General features: G+C 37.1%; 2 protein-coding genes across 2 annotated transcripts; one reads left to right on the plus strand and one right to left on the minus strand.

Annotated features, from left to right (window-relative positions):
- The first annotated feature begins 5248 nt into the window (after positions 1-5248).
- Positions 5249-10197, plus strand: LOC113773090 (NADP-dependent malic enzyme). The gene is made up of 19 exons (XM_027317625.1): positions 5249-5535; positions 6097-6217; positions 6334-6408; positions 6602-6753; positions 6841-6946; positions 7091-7156; positions 7399-7494; positions 7591-7662; positions 7811-7894; positions 7973-8071; positions 8380-8427; positions 8520-8573; positions 8706-8804; positions 8888-8977; positions 9061-9138; positions 9317-9391; positions 9484-9574; positions 9657-9785; positions 9895-10197. Exons 1-19 carry the CDS (start codon positions 5384-5386, stop codon positions 9981-9983), a joined length of 1776 nt encoding a protein of 591 aa, XP_027173426.1. The 5' UTR covers positions 5249-5383; the 3' UTR covers positions 9984-10197.
- Positions 10198-15389: 5192 nt separating this feature from the next.
- LOC113773094 (2-oxoglutarate-Fe(II) type oxidoreductase hxnY-like) lies at positions 15390-22212 on the minus strand. The gene is made up of 11 exons (XM_027317629.1): positions 22082-22212; positions 19235-19430; positions 18751-18849; positions 18598-18649; positions 17526-17647; positions 17356-17456; positions 17210-17268; positions 16794-16850; positions 16242-16287; positions 15901-15980; positions 15390-15574 (listed from the first exon to the last, which is right to left on the minus strand). Exons 1-11 carry the CDS (start codon positions 22148-22150, stop codon positions 15502-15504), a joined length of 954 nt encoding a protein of 317 aa, XP_027173430.1. The 5' UTR covers positions 22151-22212; the 3' UTR covers positions 15390-15501.
- Positions 22213-24327: the final 2115 nt, after the last annotated feature.

The raw sequence follows: 24327 nt of genomic DNA on the forward strand, positions 1-24327 counted from the left end.
GTCACGCGAGTCATCCTCTGAAGGATCAGTGGGTAAATCCTTCTCCTTTCCCTTGGCCTTGGAGGTCTGTGCACCTCCAGCCCCCTCTCCCTGCTTGGCCTGCCGAATTATATCCTCCAGCATGGGGAGATTCTCCGTCACGAACTGGAAGATCTGCTGCCTCCGTTCCCCTGAAAGGGCCGAGCCACCGACGCCCTGGGACGCCCCGGCCTCTTTCCGCTGGGACCTCTCACCGCCCTCAGGGCCGGCGCTCTCTGCCGTACGCTTGGATCGCGTCCGGGCCATCAACACAATCTTACTTACCTTACGGTTCCCACAGACGGCGCCAACTGAAGAAGCGCAGACGCTTCCCCGAGGAGAGCTGACCTGATCAGCTCGGGGTGTCGATGGGAGAGCTGATCCAAGACCTGCAAAACAGAGAAGATGAGCTAACAGAGGGGGCCCGAGGGTGGTCCCCGAGGGCGCTCCGACGGCCAAGTTAGTTTTCCGGTGAGTAGGGTTCACGGGAAGTAGCAACTGTCCAGAGTTAATTGCCAATAATCAGCGTCCCTTGTACAGTGGATGTGTGCTATTATTTATACCTGCGAGGGAGTCCGACCTCCGCACGACGCGGGACTTGCCCGGTATAGATAGTATCCCGCACTCGGGGGGGGGACTTCCTCCGACCTCTTCGGGATGGACCTTCGCCTCCCCTGGGAGCCCTAGTCGGTACGGCCCGGGGCTGCTCCCAGGGGTCTGAGGGCCAAGGCCCAGCTCGGCCATTCCTGGGCTGCCACGTGTCTGGGCCCGGAACGGGGCCTCTGCAGTAAGCATTATTGTTATGCTATGCCAATGAATGTCACATATCTTTAATTTAAATTTTTACTTATATGATATTTTCTAATAATGATAATATATTAACCAGTCGTGTATATAAGATTTCACTCATATTTATTTATGTGAATTGATGATGTCAATTCTATGTTCACATTCAGAAAATTGGTTTATTGATAACACGTTGCCTTTTTTTTTTTTCTTTTCTAATTGAAAGTGTTTAGTTGTGATTGAGTAAGAATGATTTTTATGTTGTCCCCATTAAAATAAAAAAATAAAAAGAAAAAAAAAGTGTGGGGGATGATTCAAACAAAATGTGGTCACTTTCCTTTTAACTAAGGCCTGGGCATCTACCCATCTAAGCAGTGTGTTGGTTGACTGATTGAATTTTCATCTCTTTTGTTTCTTTTTATTTTTTCGACAAAGGCCCCACTAGAAACTAGAAAGCGAGGGGTTATTAGAACTCAAAGTTGGTTGCAGTTTATTGTTTCAGTTTCCTCCTGTGGCGCCGGGTGGGGCGGGGCTGCTTCTGCATACGAGGGTGGGCCAGGGCTGCTTCTTCATATTATAAAATTAAAGTTGACATTAATCCGATGTAGGCCTGCAAACAAATCGAGCCGGCTCGCGGCTCGAGTCGAGCTCGAGCTGGCTCGAGTTGAAATCGAGCTCGAACTCGAGCTCAAAATATTAAGCTCGTTAGCTCGCGAGCGGGGTATATATATATAATATTTTTTTTTTTATTTTAAGTATATATATATTTTTTATTTTAAGTATATATATATATTTCTTTATTTTAATAGTAAAATTACATATATATCCTTAATATTTTTATTATTTTTTAAAAAAATATTATTTTATTTTATTTTTTAAAAAATAAAATAATTATTTTTTTTATTTTTTTCGAGCTCGAGCTCGAGCTCGGCTCGAATTGATTCGAGTCAAGCTCTCGAGGTCGAAATTGCCGACTCGTCGATCTCGAACTCGAAATTGCCGGCTCGTCGAGCTCGAGCTCGAGCTCGAGTTCGAGCTTGGTAAAATTTAGTCGAGACTCGACTCGATTAGTCCAAAACTCGACTCGACCCAGCTCTTTTGCAACCCTAATCCGATGCCATGTCAGTCCAGCCCTCCCCGTTTCGATCATGAATTATTGGTGAAAAAAGTCAAGAGTCAACTTGCTGGGCAAATTTATTTTTTAGTTGGATTAATTGACGCGATCGCCGAATCGTATTACTTATTGGGAAAGGGCTACACAAGACTTGTATTTTGTTAAGAAGTATTTTTGTGGATAAAATCTTATATATCAACAACGGCCACGGGTTTCTTCTAAGAGTACATGACAATGACAAGAGGTGAGTCCAATGTTTAGTTGTCTATAAAAAAATAATAATAATAATAATTTTGTATACAAAAATTTTAAACAATTTACCAAATAAGATGAATAAAGTGAACTGCCAATGAGAAAAAAAAATGATAATATTTTGAATTTTACATTAAATCTACTCTTATCTATTTTGTCCGTGATAAAAGCCGCCAGTGTATTATGTAATTATGTATAGCCGAAATCTTCCAATGGTCGGGGCGTTGGGCACGCTTTGGAATAGTATACCAGATCTCAACGTAAGCAACAAATGTTTTTTTTCTCCTCGTTTTGGGAAGGAAGGAACAGAAGTGAATTTCATTTACGACAAATGCGCAAGTGCAGATCTCAACGCAAGCAACAAATTAATATATATATATATAGTACTAAATAAAGTCACCTGAAATTAATATATACTAAAGTACCGTCTAAGCACGTCATGGAAAAAAAAAAAGAATGTACTTTGTCTTTATTCATTCAATTAACTAACTAAGAAGAGCCAACAATCACGGATTCAATCAAGAAATCACATCTGAGGTCTGACCTCAATGAATGTTTCATTGAGTTGTTCGCGTTTTGTTCTTACAAGTTGTTTTCATGAGTATTTTTCTTATCAATTAACTGGTCTCCAACACTTATTTACAATTAGAAGTAATTTATGCTGTGACTTAGATAAAAAAAAAAACGGGGAAAAAAATTCAAAATTTTTACGCGCTAGTACATTTAATATTCAATTAATAAATATTTTTCTTGTAATTAAATAGCAACAACTCATAAAAATCACTAGTAAAATTTTGCTTCGATGCACAACAATAATGTCATTCCGTGCGGTGCCTTCTTTACTTTTCGTTATTAGGTAATCACTCATCCAAAAAAAAAAAAAAAAAAAAGATTAACCAAGTTTCTTAAAATAGTACTGATACTGCAGCAATCCAAATATTCAGAAATTAAATTGCAGATATCTCCTTTAAATGTGTACAAATTTCCTTACTATTTGTGCCCATGTTAAGTTCCAACAATTATAATTATATGTTTCTTTATGGTCATTATGTTAAATTCCCTTTACTTTTACTCTCTCTCTCTTTTTTTTTCCCTCATATTGGGAGCGGACAAAATGAGAACATCCATTTTCCGCACAGACAACAATTCTGACGTTGACTGGACCGCGTGATGGGCTTCATGAGTCATCGTCGTCAAATTACACGCGCCTGAATCTCTGAAGCGGAAGTCCTTTTTTTTTTTTTTAATTAATGATGATTAGCACTCCATCACATCATATCGGACAAAAGATCTCCGACAGTGGCTCATAATTGTGGAGAATCTTTCTAGATAATCATTATCGTAGACTTGTAGTTGGAGGACTAAAATTTAAAAGGCAGAAAAATGTGTCCAAAATAACTACTATTAAACATGTTTAATAAGTAGTTAGTTCAACGGTAATAGAAAAGTTATACTTTGATAATATTTAATTACATGCTAATTTACATGCTAAATAGGATTCATTTGATATGTTGAATGAAATGAATTGGGATCCTAAAACTTTTTATTCGATTAGAAAATAACTATTAGACATATATTTGATAGTTATTCTGAATCGGCATAAAATTTTTCGGATTGTAAATGATCAGCTCGATAGAAATGCAAAGAAAGATCCATCATAGTCTTCCCACTGCTTTGAAAAAAAAAAAAAAAACTTTTCGTTTTGGGTTGGCATATACTGTAGCGCTGATTGAGGTTATCCCAAGGCCTAGGATTATAGATTTTTTGTAACGTTCTTAGAAGTGGGGAAGACCTGATTGACTAATACAACAAGTGGTCGTTGCCATCTGGCTTATATAATTGGGGGATAAGTTGTGGACCCGTCCTGTGGATTTTGATACTCCGGTTCAAAGCTTATGACGTCGTCATGACAGCAATGCAACACAGGTTTTGTTTTCCCGGTCGACGACCCCACCATACAATATCCAAATGTTTGATTATTGGAAGTTGCCAACAGATAGATAAGCTCTCCCCACCTTTCCACAAATAAATTCGATATTATTAATAAATAATACTAGCTGGTGCTACATGAACATTGTAGCGTGTCCGAAAAGAAAGATTTGACCGTCGTCAGGACCAACAACTCGATAAGTTCAGTAGTTAGTAGTGTTTGATCAATAAAAAATTACTACTGTCGATTAACGAAATAACAACACGTCACGATCTTATTCAGATTGTACTTAACGTGGAGTTAGCGGGGTCTACAATTTTAGATAAAATATTTTATTTTTATTGGTCAAAGAATAATAACCAATTTGTCAAATAATTAGCCGGGGACGTGATAAAATTTTGAAGACTTGTTCCTGTGGCATATACTGAATTTGGAGACAATTTAGACTTGGCAGTGGTTTACTAGTGGTAGTCGCGGGTAGGGAACTCGACTCTGAGTCGATCGAATTCCAGTAGATCTCGAGCGATTTATTTAGCCAAACGAGTTGAGTATCGATCATTTTTAATTAAGATTGATAGTTCGTCGAATCTTATCAAACAGTATATATAATATGTATATATTAGTGTAGAATAAACTACATGTATAGGAATTAAGTTATTGTAAATTTTTAAAATATCTTATTTTCTAATTGAGTTCAATACATCAATTTCCAATTCAAATTCGAGTTCCATTGGATTTGAGTTTGCTCAAGCGCAGATGAGTCAAACTCGGACATCTCAAAAATATTACCGAATTAAGTTTAATCTATAGAATTTCATATTCAATAGTTCGAATTTGAACAGTCCTGGCTGTTGACTAGGGGCTACGTACGTGTGAAAGCGGTGCGGGAATAACTGAACATGGGAGTATGATATAGCCGAAATGTAATAAAACGATGAAATACTTGAGACTTGAGAGGTGTGGATCTGGTAAGTATATACTCCCATATACTACTACGATATAGTACTTCCGTTTCTCTGTGTGCGTGTGTCTATATATATATATATATATACATACATAGAGTTCCCCATCACGTCCGTCGGGGTAGCAGTACCATTACTTGCTCTGATATTTTGTGTGTGGTAGGACTGCAGAGTATCATAAAGTCACCGGAGTACCTTGCCTTACAGGCTTGCTTAAAGTTTGCACTGTTATTGTTGCTTCGGTGTGTGACTGTGCTTTTTGTTTTTCTGTCCTTTGAGAGAGAGCGAGAGAAGGAAGCGCAAACCAAAAAAAAGAAAGAAATGGAGAGCACGATGAAGGATTTGAGGGGAGGGGAATCGGTGCTGGACATGTCACCGCGCGCAACTGTCGGAGGCGGTGTTGAGGACGTCTACGGCGAGGATCGTGCCACTGAGGAACAACTCGTCACCCCCTGGGTTACTTCTGTCGCCAGGTCCCTCTTCTTTTTCCTTCGCCCAAATTCCTTTTCTTCTTTCCGTTTCCTTTTCCGTCAACTTCTTGTACAACTAAACTAATTGAGTGATGAGAACTACTGCTAGTGTTTTGAATGAATTTTAGTTGGTGTAGTAGATAGGCTAAAATTTTAGTAAGCGATAGTAGTAGTAGTAGTGGTAGTGATTCTTCATGCCTTTTTTTTTTTCAGTTAGTGATTCTTCATGCTTGTTTCTTCTTTTGCCAAGATTTTGCTGTTCGTTTAACTTCATAATTGAAGGTAGTTTCTGAGAAATCTTTGTTGCTTAGTTCCAACAGTTTGCTAAAGTTGAACTTTTTCTTTTACCGATGCTAATAAAATTTGGTGGATCTGATCATTGTTATGTAAATAAAACAGAATTTAGCCAGATTTTTTACTTTCTGCTGACCCCTTTTTGATTCAAGTGTATTTAAGTTCCTCTCTTCATGCATAATTTGCATGTTCTGAAAGCTTTCGATCACATTAGTAATTGTGTAATGCTTTATTTTGTTAGTGATTTGACCTTGACTTGTTTGAGAATAGTGGTTATAATTTGCTGAGAGATCCTCGTTACAACAAAGGACTTGCATTTTCTGAGAAAGAGAGAGAAGCTCATTACTTGTGCGGTCTTCTGCCTCCGGCTCTTATGACTCAGGAACTTCAGGTACTATAATCTGGTCAACTTGGGGCTTGGAGAATTTGCTTATGTTTTATCATGTACTCTGTGCCTTTTGCTTGACAGTTCTTTTTAATCAAGTACTTTTGCTTCTACCTTATCAGGAGAAGAAATTGATGCACAGCATTCGCCAGTATCAGGTTCCTTTGCAGAAGTACATTGCTTTGATGGAACTGGAGGTAATGCAAATTGGCTTCTCGGTTCTAGTTTCTTCTCACTTTTAACTTAGAGCGTCCGTGTGGTATTTGACTCAGAAAATTAGATTTTCTGGTTTTGATGCCAAAGAGTATTGAAGTTTCCACCTTCATATTGTATCTGAGGATGGCCAGTTGATTGTCTGTTTAAGATTTTCTTGCTACTAACCTTTTACAGGAGAGAAATGAAAGATTATTCTACAAGCTTCTTATTGATAATGTGGAGGAACTGCTCCCTATTGTGTATACTCCCACTGTTGGTGAGGCTTGCCAAAAATATGGGAGCATTTTTAGGCGTCCCCAGGGTCTCTTCATTAGTTTGAAGGAGAAGTATGATCTGTGTGGAAGCTATTCTTTCGAAGGTTACTTGTAGGGTATTATTTTACTCATCCAAATTAAATTTTTTGGAGCTTGCAGGGGTAAGATTCTTGAGGTTTTGAAGAACTGGCCAGAGAGGGCAATCCAAGTTATAGTTGTGACTGATGGTGAAAGAATATTGGGACTTGGGGACCTTGGCTGCCAGGTAAAAGCTGAAGTTCAACATATTTCTGCTTTTCTTCTGTGAATGCACATAATTTGGATTTAAATGTGCTGTATTTTCAACAATTCAGTTATGATGCTCGATTGGTTCGGTAGACTTCACTGGACTTGTTTTGCACTATTACAGGGAATGGGAATACCTGTTGGGAAATTGGCTCTGTACACTGCACTTGGAGGTGTCAGACCTTCAGCTGTAAGCATCAAAGTTTCCCTAAGCTTCTCGTTTTAATTGAAAAATATTAGATTAGAAACTCTTTTTTTGCACCATAAAGGGTGTCTGGAGTCAAAATCATTTTGCATATGTTGAACCTGAGCAGTAAAGTTAAAGCTTCTATTCAGGTTTGTTGTGGGTACAACCTTCTCTGGTTGATTGGAGTTGTTGAGTGAAATTTGGTCATTTGGATTTCTGTGATGGCTTCGATCTTACTTGTGCAGTGTTTGCCTATTACCATTGATGTGGGGACAAATAATGAGAAGCTACTAAATGATGAATTCTACATCGGTCTCAAACAGAAGAGACCAACTGGAAAGGTGAAAATTTAGTACATTCTGCATGCGTGCTTCTGTATCACCATCTTTTGATTATGGGTTCCTTAGGGTTGACGTGATTTGTACTTTTAATCACAGGAATATTATGACTTCCTCCATGAGTTCATGACTGCTGTAAAACAGAATTATGGAGAAAAAGTCCTTGTACAGGTTAGTCCCCAGACCTGTCAAAAGGTGGCCATATGAGATGATACCATGCTTTCAGGGTGTGTGTGTGTGTGTGTTCTTTTTTTTTGCTTTTTTTTTTTCAATAATGTAGTTCTGGATAGAATTATTAATTCAATCTCTAACTCTGCAGTTTGAAGATTTTGCAAATCACAATGCTTTTGAGCTGTTGGCCAAATATGGTACCACCCATCTGGTATTCAATGATGACATACAGGTATGTGGATGCTTACTAGTAGAACCTTGTTGCAGGATTCCCCGTGCTTATTTATAAACATGACCTTGTTTATTTCAGGGGACAGCATCTGTTGTCCTTGCTGGTCTTGTTGCATCACTTAAATTGCTTGGGGGGACCTTGGCTGACCATACGTTTTTGTTCCTTGGTGCTGGAGAGGTAAAGCTCTGGCTTTTGCTCAAACTATTGAAGTGCATTTCTGTATTATGAAGGTAAAATGTAAAACCCCATTTTGACCTGTCTCTTCGACCGGCATGAGCACATCTGTATGTATTAAAACAAGTAGAAGATGAAAGGAATGATAATTTAGGCTTACATTTTTTTTTAATCTTTTGGGTACCATAGAGGTGTTTCAACTTTCTTAGTGTATATTTTCCTGCTCTACATGGTTCCCTTGCTGAGACACGTGATGCAAACATGTGCAAGATTGAGCTTTCATATCTCACCTAGTTGTCTTGTAATTGCAGGCTGGTACTGGCATAGCAGAGCTTATAGCCCTTGAAATGTCAAAGAAGGTAAGGACTTGTACCTCTCATTCTGTGTACGGTGAGGAATTCTATTCAGCGGGTTATTTGCAGTGATGTTTTATATCCATGCAAAATTGCAGGCAAATGCTTCTGTTGAAGAGTTGCGTAAGAAGATTTGGCTGGTGGACTCAAAGGTCATAAAATATTTAATGATTTTCTCTTGGACCATGTTTTGGTATTGGTCTTGTTGGTTATTATTTTGTACTGTTACATGGATATGATTATCTAGATTCTTGAATATGCACTCATCGGGAATCATAATGCAGGGTTTAATTGTTAGTTCTCGTAAGGAGTCCCTTCAACACTTCAAGAAGCCTTGGGCTCATGAGTGTGAACCCGTTAACAATCTTTTAGATGCTATTAAGGTTGGTTTATTCTCAATACATCTATGCAACCTTTAATAAAACTTTCAGGAGCCTTAATCTTTTTTTCATGTGAACTTCATCAGGCTGTCAAGCCTACCGCCCTAATTGGGACCTCTGGAGTTGGAAAACAATTTACAAAGGAGGTCATTGAGGCTATGGCTGCCTTGAACGAGGTTTGTTAATCTCTCTCCTTTCTCGAGGAAATAAAAGCCAGTACAGGCTTAATTCAGTCTCATATTAAATGCATGATATGCAGAAACCTCTTATTATGGCTCTTTCCAACCCAACCTCACAATCTGAGTGCACTGCTGAAGAAGCTTATAAATGGTCGGAGGTGAGATAAATAAAAGTTTTTACTGAGCATTGGTTCTCGTCTTACGGCCATTAGGTCTTGTAAAGTGTTTTTGTTGGTTTGTTTATTTGTGATCAAATTATATGGTAGTGTGACCGTGATTCTTCAATAAGTGATTCTATAACCAAATCTTTCTTTTCAATGTGTGGTATTGGAAAAGGGTCGAGCAATATTTGCAAGTGGAAGTCCATTTGACCCTGTTGAATTCAACGGCAAAGTTTACGTCCCTGGCCAGGTTTAATAAATTTCTCATGTTCCTAATTTTGTCACAGTTTCCTTCATTAACCGAGCGGACAGTAATTAAATTATGCTGTCTTGGGAATGCAGGCAAACAATTGCTACATATTTCCTGGATTTGGTTTTGGTTTGGTCATGTGTGGTGCAATTCGTGTTCATGATGATATGCTTCTGGCAGCATGTAAGTATTTGCATGTCGAGGTTTGCTGTCTTGTTAATTGTAGTGTAGTATGTTGATACGTTTAGTCTCTATATTGGAACAGCGGAAGCTTTGGCTAAGCAAGTTACAGACGAGCATTATGCACGGGGGATGATTTATCCTCCATTTGCAAATATCAGAAAAATCTCAGCTCATATTGCTGCTGGTGTTGCTGCAAAAGCATATGAGCTCGGTGGGTGCTCTTTACATATTTTCCTATGCGGGTGCTCAAAGGCCCCTCCTTTTTTATCTCTAAAACTCAAACGAGATGTATGCCTAAATGCTGTTTGCTTATTATGTAGGTGTGGCAACACGGCTTCCTCGACCTGCGGATCTGGTGAAGTTCGGTGAAAGCTGCATGTATACTCCAAACTACCGAAGTTACTGGTGATTTCTCAGTTTTTCCTGCTGCTGGTGTGCCTTCATCCAATGGTTTGTCTTATGGATGACTCGGGTATCACAGTGGTCTCTAATAAGCTGCGACGAAATGTGTCTGTACCCTGCCACGTTATCAGCTGATTTGTTGTAAAAATATGACTCTGTGTTTCTCCTTGCTGTTGTGAGATCAATAAAATATTTTCCAGAGTTTGGTTGCCCTTCAAATCGAATATTGTTGCTCCTTAATTAGTCCGGGGAATTTTTTTTTTTTTTTTCCGGGAGCAACTAGTTGAGGAGATCCAGAAGTGCAACGCACAGAAGTACTACGTAATTTTTAGTTTGAACAAAAATGCAGGGGAAAAGGGAAGGGATTTCTTTTGGCACTGCAGAACTTGCATGTTGCATAACGTGGTTGATATAGACGAAGTGAAGATGCTGGGAGGAAAAGACATTTTCATTTATTTCGTACTTCGTACTTGGAGAAGGGAAGGGCTTTCTCTTTGCTACTGCAAAGCTTGCATTTTGTATAACATGATGGTTCATGGGCTACGTCAAGTAAATCCAGGAGCAAAAACAACATGGCTGATTGGCCTAGGCCTTGGAGAAGTGATTCAGCAAGTGAGCCGCCATTTTCATTTATTTCGTGCATTTTTTTTTATAGTCGCAGAAGTATTTAGTTGTTCACGGGGTATTTTAAGGGCATTCATGAGTACATTCAAACTAGTGTGAATACCCGTGCCACGCACGGTGCTGACATTATTGAAAAAATGAAAATAAAAGGGTGAATTAAAAAAGGTTAAAAAATTATACCAACACAATTAAAATATAATATATGTCTAATAATAGTTTGAAATATGATAGAATGTGTATATTATTCAAAAATTACCTTTTTTCGAAAAATAGATCCTGAAAAAATAATAGAAATTTATATTAGAAAATGAATGATATATGAATAAAAATGAATGTAATTAAATGTTGTTAAAATAAAATACTTACAAATATTATGCATTCGATTTGACAATCTTGCATGAAGGTGCGAACACTCTTCACACCAATCAACTTTTAGTACGAAAGCCAAAATTGGTGATTTAATTAATTCTGTTGAATTTTGTGGAATGCGTACTACAAATGAAAATGCACGATCTTTGCATGAATTGATTCGTTAGTTGAACAATCTATCACTATTGTCCTGAGAATTAAGTACGTGTGAAATTCAAAATTAGTGTATTTTTTTTTACATAGTTTATAAATAGCATTATAAAAAATAAACATATATCAAGAAATTCTACCTTCCTTTATATTCTCTGAGATAAGAAGCATTACAATCAAATATGAATCGTGCATGTCTATCCTGTAGATTAAGATGCATGTTACCACTGGAATCTTTGATTTGTATATTAACATTGTACCTGTTTGACAACTAAAATGTTATATACAATACAGAAAAATTTGTTGAAATTAATTACCTAACAACAGTGTCGACCACGTCATTACAATGCATACACACTGTTTTTGAAAACGACCTTTACATAGTTATCTACAATTTTTGCATAGCTCATAGAACATGTTTTCTATGTTAATGTTCTGAATATAAACGAGTATTCGAAAATATTTAATCTAGTAAAAATGAAAGAAGGTATAGGTTACGATTATAAATTTAAAAAATTTGTGCAGTAATTAAATTAAATAGAGTAAGTTTACCGTACGCATGATTGTATATTTGAATATCCATATTCTCTTTGAATTTGCTATCAACAATGCTTGTGATGTTGTAAAATTGCTTGACCTCAACTACGTAACTAACTTTCGAGCATATGTATCATTTTCAAACCTACAATTTTTTGAAATATATGTTGATAAGAGTATGAAACAATATTAAAAGTTTGATGTAGTGTTACTGATGGAACTCACCAACTGTGCAGGTATCGAGCAAAATTTAAATTGTGATCGATATTAAATTTGCTAGCTCCAATTGTACAGAGTGATGGTCCTGCATAATATGATTATATTCATTAAAAAACTATTCAAATTATATAGAGTATAAGTAAAAGCATTTGATTTACCTCTGAAATTTCGTACGCAAATACCACATGCTAGTAAAATATTTTTGTTTTGTAGTATATTCAATAACTTGATACTCAAATCACCGATGAGGCAAAGTTTGTCTAAATAAACTTTACAGTGTCCTAACTCCTTGCAAAAAAAAAAAACACTAAATAGTCCTAATTGGCATCGCAAGTTACGGCAACGTGCCAGTGCCATCTAGGCCTAATTTTTTTTTGGGGTCAAAATCTAGTCTTAATTGGTTCTGTTGTTTCTTGATCATGTTGTATGCTTGTGAATTAAAATTGTATTAAAATAGCATGTGAATAAGCATTTGTCTTTAATTAAGGAGTAAAAAGGATTTAAAGTATAAATAACAAACTTAAACGGTTTATGAAATAGATTATGAAAAAGATTTTAATTTTAAATTTGACTGGTGATAGGGTTGGTTATAACCCACTATTTTTTATGTATTAAAATAAATACAAAAATCTATAACCCACTACTTGTTACGTTTTTGGGATTTTTTTTAGGGTTAAATATAGTAAACCCCTTAAACATTTAGCTGCACTTTACCCCCTCAACTTTACATTTAGTTGCACATTTGTGATTTTTTTGAAACGTGATTGTAATTTGCAAAACTCATTTGTAGGGTTGGTTATAGGGTTAGTGTGATGACAAATATTTCTTAATTATAAAAATGTAACATGGTATTAAAATAGCATACGAATGAGCATTTGTCTTTAATTAAGGAGTAAAAAGGATTTAAAGTATAAATAACAAAGTATAAACGGTTTATGAAGTAGATAGTGGGAATGTTTTAAATTTTAAATTTGATTGATGATAGGGTTGGTTATAACCCATAACTTTTTATGTATTAAAATAAATACAAAAATCTAGAAAAAGGAATGAGAAGTTTGGAAGTTATTGAGAGGGTCTGCTAAAAATCCCTTCTGCAATACATACAGACTAGTGTGAATACCCGTGATATGCACGGTGCTGACATTATTGAAAAAAATAAAAAATAAAAATTAAAATGTGAACAAATAAAGGTTGAAAAAATTGTCCAACAAAATTAAATATGTAATATATGTTTACAATAGTTGAAATATAATAGAATTGTATATCATTTCAAGAATTGTCTTTTTTCGGAAGATGGATCCTGGAAAGAAAAATAAAAATTTATATTAAAAAAGGGAATGATATATTTCTACAAATAAATGTAATTGAATATTGTTAAAATGATAATCTTGTTTGAAGGTGCGAACACTTTTCACACCAATCCACTTTTAGTACGAATGCCAAAATTGGTGATTTAATTAACTTTGTTAAATTTTGTGGAGTGCGTACTACAAATGAAAATGCACGATCTTTGCATTTTTGTAATAATGACTTGTACTTCGATTGCACTTGAAAATTTTTAGTCCAATGAAACTACTGAAAATTTCCCGTTACTGAACCTTCCCATCCCACGCGTCCGATTATGAGCACCAAGGCGAGGAGACTGTAGAGTAGCTCACTTTTTCCCTCTAATTGCTTTTGTCTTTTTAGATTTTTTCACATGTCGCTAACTGCTTCATTCCCTCTGCTATCACTTGTATATTTAAAATCAATTTTTAATATTAAATAAAAAGGAATCCATTAGTTTATAAAATGTTCATAATGTAGATAAATTATTAAATTTGGAAAAGGGCGTATGTTCTTATAGGCTTCTTTTCTTTTCTTTTTTTGGGGAAAATGAGTTTGTTCTTGTAGGTTTTTTTTTTTTTTTTTTTTTATATAGAATTGTTTTTCAAAGATTTTGGTTCTTAGTCCCTACTATGTTTAAATCATCTTTTAATATCCAATTCAATATAGTCTTTTAATTTGGCAGCCTCTATAATTTTAATTTATTCTTTTGGTTTAAGTTTAGTTAGAATTCAGAATTTTTCAAATACCAAGAGAAACCATATTTTTTTTTAGTCACCGTCTTCAATTCCCCATCTAATGACCCTTGTGGATTTACCGATTATGAATAGGATAGATGATGTGATTATTAGAATTTAAAAGCTACCACCATATTGTTCCTATTCCGTTTTTCTTTATTTCTTTTGGGTCAAGGTAATCTCTAATCCTTCCAAGTGAAGTTTAAATATGATTGAAAAAACAGGGCCTTCAAGTACATTGCCAAGTAGCTTTAATGAGCGAGGCTATTGCAGGCCTAAAAATTGAAATTCTAGAAGATCACGTTGGTTAATTATTAGAGGTTTAACAGGCCCTACTCTGATGGTTCGAGTTTGTGTCTTATCATGAACAATAAGTGCAACTAAACTTTACAATTTTGTTATTCACACATGTCGTTTCCACTTTCCATTTTCGCTGAATTGTTGCTGTTTGAGTAGCAACAGCACGGTCGGTGCATAAATCATGCCTTTAATGGATATTTTTGGAGCATATGCTTGTGATTTTGTGTTTATACTTTATCCCACTGTTGAGTATCTTTACTTTACGATGTAACAATAAGCAAACAACCGTACATAGGATTTTGTAAAAAAAATTCAGGAATAATGGATGATCAGAAATTCAATGCAATATCATTCATGACAAAAAGCAAATCAAAAGCAAAACATACTTAAAAGGCAGAGGGGCAGAGGGGACAGACCTGAAAATTTAAGCTGGCAAGAATATACTTCCAATTCTCTGCAAGAAGGCTGATTTCCGCTGAAGTCTCTGCACATAATCTCTTTCATAACTGCTCACAAAAGAAACAAAATCAATACATTTACAAATCAATAGAGAACTAAAAACAAATAAGAAACTGAGAGAGAGGGTGGGGGGAATTGGGGGTGGAATTCTTTGGAGGAGTTTTAATTGAGGTGGAATTCTTAAATTGGAGGACTCTTAATTGGAGTAGACTCTTAATTGAAGTGGGAAACGTGAGAGAAAATGCAAGGGGAAACGTGGGATGATGATTAAAGGATTTGTAGGAGCGGTTGTATGATGAGTTAAGAGATAGTTGGAGTGGACTCTTAATTGGAGTGGGAAACGTGGGAGGAAATGTAGGGAGAAACTTTGGATGATGATTAGAGAATTTGTAGGAGTTGTTATAGAATGAGTTAAGAGATAGTGGAAATATTTTAAATTTAAATTTGATTGGTGATAAAGTGGGTTATGAGTCATATATAGATTAGATTTAACTTATTATGTCAATAAATATGCTTAGATACTTTCCAAAATTAACTTCTACTTTTATATAAAAATTTAACCATCTCCACTTTCCTTGCATCTCCCTCACCAGCCCCCCCGGGCCCCCCCAACCACCAAAAAAAAAAAAAAAACACCCAACAAAAAAGGAGAAAAAAAAGGAACCTGCCACCCACAAAAAAGAAAAAAGAAAGAAAAAAGAAAGAAAGAAGAAAAGTTAAAAGTGGAAACCAACTGATAGAATGTTTATCTACCATCCGTTACATGAAACAACTGAGGCCTTGCCAATCAAGGGTCGAACTATCCTAGGAGCTCTGATCACCATACGTATCTTCATATCTCTGCATCAAGTAAGCTCCACATGTGACGGGTGGGAACCTGAATACAGATACAATAAATCAATGACACAATAAGACCATTACATCTGGCCAAACCATACAAAAGTTTTCTGCTGATCCACCTTGGGTGGGATGTTAGAGGTCAAACTAAATTTACTAACTAAACAGCTTGGCATCTACTATTACCGGTTCCAAGAGCGAATTTTGACGAAAAAAAGACAAAACTTGTAATTGAGAATTAACGACCAAACCTTTTACGTACGTGAACATTGCAACCAATAGCAGATCTCTTCTGGCCAAAACAACTAAAAGAAGATAATAATGACCTACAAAATCCCATATCATGTATCTAAATGCAATACATACTTCGGAGGATTCTCCTCTGAGTGGCAGGCTGGCAGGCATTTGACAACACAATTGAAACTCGGAAACACGAAGAAAGCAATCTGCCCACCATCACAGAGAGAAGAAATTAGCAAGGCACTGATCGCTGCTTACAGAACTAAATTTCTCATGGAGAAATCAGCTGAGCTTGTAATGTCCACTGTATCTGTAAAGCTATGGCTTGAGAAAGATTTAACTATTTAGAACTACGTTTCAAACTTTCCATGTGCTAATATATTTGACGCACACACTGTTTAAGATGAGGATCTCATTCCAACAAAACATTGCTGTTGCAGAACATAAGGAGGTTCAGAAAGCCTTACAGAATATCTTTCTTGACCGCTAACCAAGACTCGATGTAGTGTTGACCTGAAAATGATCCCCACAACAGAACAATTTCAACATCACGGAGATGAAAGTTCAGTAAATTAGATATTCAATTATTTTATCTCCAAGAAACCATAAATTCCAGGCCCTCAACTATAAATTTTCAGGTTTCCTGAATTATGAAACTTCATAACCCAACCAGTGAATATGGATGACTGCTTTTACGAAGAGTTTGTAACTTCAGACATCAGTGATTGTTTTTCTTACACCGAAACCACCATAAAGATAATTAGGTTCAATGTGTGCTAGAACATGAGAGCTCCATGACTGAAACAGCTGTCTAATTAAAAACTGAATGCTTCTAGAAAAGACTGGTAAAATATGGGAACTCCTTGTCTGTGTTAGACATTCAATTATTGGTGCATGATTTGTGTTAAAACACAGATAAGAAAAATGAGAACTAACAGTTGCAATAGCTCAAGATCCATTCTCATTTTTTCAGGAGGGGGAAAAAAGGATTACTGTGCTTAGTAGAAACTCATAATTACCTAAAAGAACAATTGCTCCAGCGCTCCAGTAAATCTCCAAGATTCACAATAAATGCTCTGCATATCATGCATCAACTATTTATTTGCAGCCATCATAGAATGCAGCATGATACTTATCATTGGGACTAATCTATAACAGTTATGCTGCAACAATAATTTAACAAGAAGTCCTCAAATAAAAATAAGAATGGCAGAATGCCAAGAGCATAACCATAAGAAAGTTCTTTAGGTTAATGACCTATACTAATTCATGAGCTGAAGACTTTTTGATCTATGGAGTGACTGCATAATATCCTTTTTTAATTTTTTTTGAATATATGTATGATGAAATGTCCAAACACACCAAACAAGGAATCAGGAACAGAAAATTCCTTTCTACTCAAGAGAAACTGATCGTTGAGAGAAAAAGGCCTTACCCTTTTACTGGTGACACGTATTCCCAAATCTGAGGCTCAACATGCTTGTCCTTGCATATCTGCAATGGAACAGCAGGTTCATGGTCCCACTCAAGAATAATTATGGGATCATTCCTAAGCAATCTAATTCCAACGTTTGTGCATACCTGAAGACCAGTGACATCATCTGTGGCTAACAAGGTAAGCAAGCCAAAGTCACTGTGGGCACCTGCACCATATATTCCTCTCTCTGGTTCAGAGATTTTACCTGAAATTAATCAAGCTCATGTCAGCTTATAAATACAGCCTTCTTTTAGGAAACTGTCCACAACCTGACCTTCATAATGTAGCAGCCGCAAAATTGCAATAGGATCGCCTAGCATTTCTGATTGATCAAAAAAGTTTCCATCCAGGTCAAGTGCTAGGGCTATAATTCTAGCAACTGCCCTTGCAACCTCACTGAACGCAAGAATAAAGATAGAGTGGATGTCAGTATCAAACAAGCTATAAAAGCAGTCTGCAAGATGTAGAGCTAAATGTAGGAAGATTTGGAAAGAACTGCTGAAAGTACATCACAAGATAATAATCAAGAACCTTTCAAATTTGGCAATAGAAAAGATGCAGAACCAGACAATGACTTCAGTTTCATTTCAACGTCATTGACTAGTATTGTACCTTGGAACAAGATAAGCCTTTCCAAAATGAAAAGCACCAATATTTCAATGGTCAAATGATAAACAAAATGATAGGTTCTCGCTTGAGAAATGTGGTGATCATTGTTTAATTACCTGATAATTAAACACAGAATTCCATTCTTCAAACTAGGAAGAATTAACAGTGAATGTGTAGATTCAAGCAAGTGCTTAAAGACATCATAGGCGAGTCAAAAGATTGTGTCTAAGTCTAATCAATTAATGTATTAGAAATGACAGAAAATACAAAAGCTATGTATTTGGACTTATTCAACACGATTTGATGACACATATTCATCAATAATGACTGTTCCGCTAAAAGAAATAATGATTTATCTGATTTTGTAAATATACAACCGCATGGGAGCAGAGATATAACATCTTATGCATCAGTGACATCGAAATAAGTAATTTAACCGGATGGCCAGCAATTTACAATCTAAGTGGCCCAACAACCAATTTCATCAGAATTTAACACATCAAATGTTGTTAAGGTGATGGAACTGCAAATTGGTTAAGAAAAAAATATACCCTTGCACGCAAAGATGATTAATCAATATGATTAACTAAATTGATCTGCTGCTTACTCATACAACAGCAAAGATGATTCAGGTCAGTACTTGACATTAAGTTACTTCTGCAGCACCGAGGAGTACAACCACATGCAAGAAAAATAGATAGTTTTTTCTGTTACATGATAGGCATCTCAATACTTACAGTGCTTCGCGGTGGTATCTCTCCATAGTTTCTCTCCATCCAGGCAAAATATCTTTACGGAAAAAAAAATTCCACTTTTAACCAAAAGATTTGCAAGATTTATGAAGCAAGATTGATGTTCAACATGTAACAATAATTGCGTAGCAAAGTTACCTGCTGTAGGCCACAAGTTTGGTCCATGAAGTGGTTTTTCGGCTTGAGGATCATCTTCTGGTACTTCCACACCAATGGAATATCCTTCTTTATAATCTCCTACAAGAACATCAGGGCGCAGAAATGCTTAGCTCAAATAAAAACACGAACTTAGTTCTGCTGCTCATTCTGGTAAGTAGCATGTACAAACATCACATAAGAGAACAGAGGATGCAGAAAGAAAAGGAGCATATAAACAACATAAAAGAGGCCTGATAAGTGACATTTGATAGCAATGCAAATATAGCCACAACCAGGAGTTGATATAGTCAACATGTAAGGCCGGAAAGTGTAGCTGAAAATGAAAATACTCTAAAGCGACAAGAGAATGAACTCCAACTATTCACTTGTATAATGCATTGGCTACACCTGTCCTTATATTCTGGTATTAACAACCATCGGATATAAAAATTAGGATAAACGCAATAGGTATGAGAAAACAAACCATGTATCTGGTTGGCAGGATCCAGATGCTGATCTAGAAGAGGAGTGTAACCACGGTTTTTTTCATTCCTGAGAAGCTTCATCTTTTCATCAAGTGGTAGACTAAAGAACCTTTTGCTTTGAGAAAAGACCTCATCCATAAATTCTGGGCTGATACCATGATTGACTACATAAAAAAATCCAGAGTCCAAGCAAGCCTAAATAAACGATAACATCGTTAGGAGTAAGTAACTCAACTCCCAGAATGATGCCAATCATTGGTAAGCACTGATATGGAGAGTGGAAACGGCTTTAGATAAAGGTGTATATTATTGTAAGAGTATTTGTGCAGGCAAGAACAGGTTATCCATGTATAGCTGCAATAACAAATTAATGCAGCACTAATCAATAAAAGTGATCATAGAATTGAGATGCAGAGTTACGGAGAAATTTCTAAAATTGTGATGATTTTTAAAAAAATTCTACAAAGGAGGCATTTTTTGTATGGAATTCCGTTCAGGGGGTCTTCGCATTCAGCAAATGCGAGCTCAAGAAACTCGCATTTGCTGAATGCGAGGTCTCCCTGAATTTTCCTAGCATTCAAATCAAAAAAAAAAAAGAAAAAGAAAAACAGACCTCGCATTTGTTAAATGCAGGTCAATACCTCGCATTTAACAAATGCGAGGTTCTCGCCCAGGCAACTCACTCAACCGTAGCTCTCTTACAAACCCAGCTGCAAAGTTCCTCCTTTTTCTCTTAGTTTCTCCTCTGCTTTTTTTTCTTTCCTGCTCCAGCTCATCCTTTCCAACCCTCCGAAAGCTTCTTGCTTCCACTCTTCCCTTTTCCCCTCATTTCACTCTTGCTCTTTGTCTTCCTCAGCCCCTCGAAACTCTCAGCCCCAGTTCTTCCTTTTTTTCCCAGTTTTTCTTCTCCCCGAAAATCTCAACCTTCTTGCTTGCCCTTCTCGCTTTCTTTCTCTCCAAATGCCACTCCAATTTCTCTCCCCTTCCAAGCTGCGTTCCTCCGCTTTTTATAACTTCAAGAAATCCCTCAACCCTAGCATCCATGGTAATTGTTTGCTGCATTTTTATGGCCAGAATTTGAGCCGTTTGATGCTCTTAATTCCAGAATATTCTTGGCATCTTCTGGTGAGTGAGGTGGAATTGTGTATTGGTAATCTTGGAGAAAAAAGAAAAATGAAGAAAAATCCCATTTGTTGCTTCTCATTTTGCAACCGCGAGGTCTTGTACTTCATGCTGGTTCTTGTACCAGCAAATGAAGCAAGAAGATTGAGTACCTCGCATTTCTTGAATGCGAGGTATCTCAGCTCGCATTCTCCAAATGCGAGCTTTATAAGCTCACATTTGGAGAATGCGAGCTTTTTTTTCTTTTTTTCTGAAAACACTTACCTCGCATTTGTGAAATGCGAGGTACCTGAACTCGCATTTCACAAATGCGAAGATCACAATTGTGGAACCAACTTCACAAATCACCCCCTTTGTAGAATAACTTTTTTTTTTCATCACAATTTAAGAATTTTCTCCAGAGTTACGTTACGTTACTTACTGTATCTATTGCATCGTTGAGAAATTTCCAAAATGATGATGAAATTTAAAAAATTTCTGCAAAGGAGGCATTTTGAGTATAGAATTCTGTCCAAGGGGTTCTTCGCATTCAACAAATGCGAACTCCTGAGCTCGCATTTGTTGAATGCGAAGTCACTTAAAATTTTTGACCCACAAAATCCAAAAAAAAACAGAGAGAGAAGAGCCCGACCTCGCATTTGTCAAATGCGAGGTCACATTTCTCAGTTTCTGCACTACTAGTTATGCTTACTTTTCTGCACTACCGGTTATGCTATTGTTATCTTTTCTGCGCTACTAGGTCATTTTTTGAACTAGTTTTTCCCGGTGTCTGAAGCAATATTTTAAAAAGCTACTACTTAGCTAGCTACACTAACTTTCACTGGTCCGAGATGGTCATTTTCCTTTTTCTAGCTTTCTGCTGTTGAAACAGCAGATGCAATTCCTAGTGATGCAGCAGGGCTGATGCATTTCCAGTAGACAACGGAAGGAACAATAACAAATTAGAGAAACACACAGTTATGACAGCAAATCATGAACAACACCTATCTCAAGCACGTCGACGTTTTCAAGCTTTCCAGCGACTACTTTTCCGGAGATGGAGTGAGTTTTTGCAGCTATTGGGAAAAAATCTGGAACTCCTTCAAATGTTTGAAAGCTGATGCTAAAATGCTATGTTTGTAGCGGTTTGACTCTTGGTATTGGCCTCAATTTCGTCTTCGTTTTGGTGTTCCCAAATCGAAATCGCGTTAGGGATTTAGAATGTTAGAGCTGCTCTGTTTTGAACATTCACCGGCTATTTGGGAAGATAGCTCACAAAGCTCGCATTTTACAAATGCGAGCTTTGTGGTTTTGTTTTTTGCCAAAGACATTTCTGAAAGCACTAACCTCGCATTTGTCAAATGCGAAGTCCTTGAACTCGCATTTCACAAATGCGAAGATTCTAGTCTTAGAATTAGCTTCAAAAATAACCCCTCTTGTAGAACAATTTTTTTTTTTCATAATAACTTAAGAATTTACTCTTGCATCGTTGCATGGAAATACTATATACTAACTTAACAACTGAACAATTCATTACTTGCTAAGAAGTATTAGTCCCACTTTCTACTCATATATTCACTCCTTTAGTTCTTCAACCTTCAAACTAAATTACTCATCATCGGAAAAAACTGTAAATTTACCCCACAGATAGACCAAAGAATGCACAAAAATAAACTTAAATCGAACGATAGCAGGTGTTGGGGGGGGGGGGGGAATAAAAAGAAAAGGAGGAGTGGAGTGCCTGCCTGTCTGAGGAGAGAAACAGATTTTTGTATGTCGGAATCGGAGAGGTCTATACAATTCAGTGCCGCCATATTTGCAGATGCTGCCGGAAGCTTTTGTTCGTCGATGGCTTTTTCAACTCTATGGTCTAAGAGCAAATATGAAGAACACCGAGAAAAGTGATGAGTCCGCTATATATAAAAAAAATAATTAAAAAAATCTGACAGTATCACTCACCTCTTGACTTTGTGGTTAGAAATTGGAATTTTGCAGATAAGATAACACCGAAACAGGGCCACCACTGGGCCAATGGCTCAGTGGCCACCAGGGACCAGCAGCGAAAAAAATCTAAGGATTATGCCATAACACTTCCTTGGTCTAGTTGGATCTGTATACCCACTAGCCCCTATCACAGCCTCCTTAGGCTCCCCCTCCTCCTAGATTAGGATAGAATAGGTTATACAAATGTATCGTTGCTGACAAAAAAAAAAAAAGATAACACCGAAACAGGTCTCTTATCCGGATAATATGAAGATTATGATGCCATTAATTTGAGAGTTATAAACGTTAATAAACCATTAATAGTTTTGTTATATAAATAATCTTTCAATCTAATTTTACTAACCACTTATCCCTAACTTTTAAACGCTTATCCTTAACTTTTAGGTAATTCCATTGTTAGATTGTAATGTAGACTTTCATCCCAATTTTTAAAAATCGGAAACGAGTTCGACTACAAACAAACGTGTCTTGTCTGGTCCTAACTTTACAGTTTCCATTCCAATCGACCACGTAACTCGTCAAGTTAAATCCATTCTAGTCTGAGCCAACGAACAAAAAGAAGGCGTCGTTTTTCAACATAAGTAGATAAAGTGCGAACGCCCTTCGGCCAGAGTTTCGTCGTCCTCTCACGTGCCGCACATGTGGATTGAGAACATTGTGTTCTTCGCGCATTGCGTGCCTCTTCTCCTCTGACAGTATCTCATGTGCCTCCTGCTGCGTTGTCTGTCGCGCTGCCTATTTGGTAAACTTGTTTCTCTATCTGGGACTATCACATGGCTCTTTTTATCGTTGCCTTCTCTCTCTCTCCTTCTTTTGGACAATGCTGCTCTGTTGCTTATCCGCCTATTCTAAGCCTGGTTCACGCCCTGCTCGGATATCCGGTTCTCTTCATTCGTTGCTTAAGCTGTGGCCTTGGGGTTTGCTCTTCCTCCCTGGTGAGCTTTCTTCCTTTTCCTTTTCCTTTTTCCTTTTCCTTTTCGGTGAGATGCAGCCTTTGCCGTGAGCTTTCTACCTGATCCTTAGCTTTGAGACTGATATTTTTTCCTTTTTCTTTTGTTTCCCTTCTCGCAGCCGCACAAGGCCCATGTAGCCAGACATCGGCCAATTCTGGGTTTCAGTGGTCGGGATCAGCTGCCGCCCGTTCGTTTCTCTTCCTCCTCATCCGTTGTAAGTCTTCTTGATCTTCCTTTACGGTTAGTTGCGGTTTTTTGTGCGAGTTTTCTCTGTAAGTTTTTTTTTTTGTATTCTTTAGTTTTTGGGTCCTTTAGGTCCTCTAGATTTACTATTTTGCTCGCCGGAAAGTTGCAAACTTTAGTAAAGCCAGTTATGTGGTTTGTGTGTTTTTTTTTCTCCTCATTTTTTTCCTTATCTTATCTTATGTTATGTTATCTTATCTTATGTTACTTGATTTGAGAATATTTTCTTGCAAGGTATGTTCCGGCTTGTGTATTTGGGAGACTTGGGTTCTGTTCTCTTATTGGTTCTAGCTACGTGTGCATTTGTGAGTATTTTGAATCGTCCTCTTGCCTTGTGTCTGAGTGGTTTCGGCAAATGAACTGCGAATGTCTGCTATATAGCTTATGTTCACCACTGATGTGAACCATCTTCTTACTCTCTCAGTGCTTTTCTCTTTTACTGGTTTGTGGGGTGATTCTTGAAACTGTTTCCTTACAGGCCAAGGAGGTGCCATCTTTGACCTTTTTTCCCACCCCGAACGCAGGCCTTCTGTTTTTTCTCTCGAAGCAAGGTACGATCTTGCCCCTCCTGGTTGTTCCAAGGTTGTTCCAGTGTCTGGTGCGTTTTGTCTGTGGAATGTTGCGTTTTTCCCCCCTTCTGGTCCCCCACCCTTTGCTATATTGTCTTGTGCTCCAAAAAATAAAAGGGAACCGTCCCTTGACCAAAAAAATAAACTCTTTTGTTTTTTGTTCCTCTTCTCTGTTCTTGGTCTGTTGCTGATGCCTATCTCTACATAATTTGGTTTTCTTTC

This window comes from Coffea eugenioides, chromosome 6 (genome assembly GCF_003713205.1).
Source record: "Coffea eugenioides isolate CCC68of chromosome 6, Ceug_1.0, whole genome shotgun sequence".
Taxonomy (NCBI): Eukaryota; Viridiplantae; Streptophyta; class Magnoliopsida; order Gentianales; family Rubiaceae; genus Coffea; species Coffea eugenioides.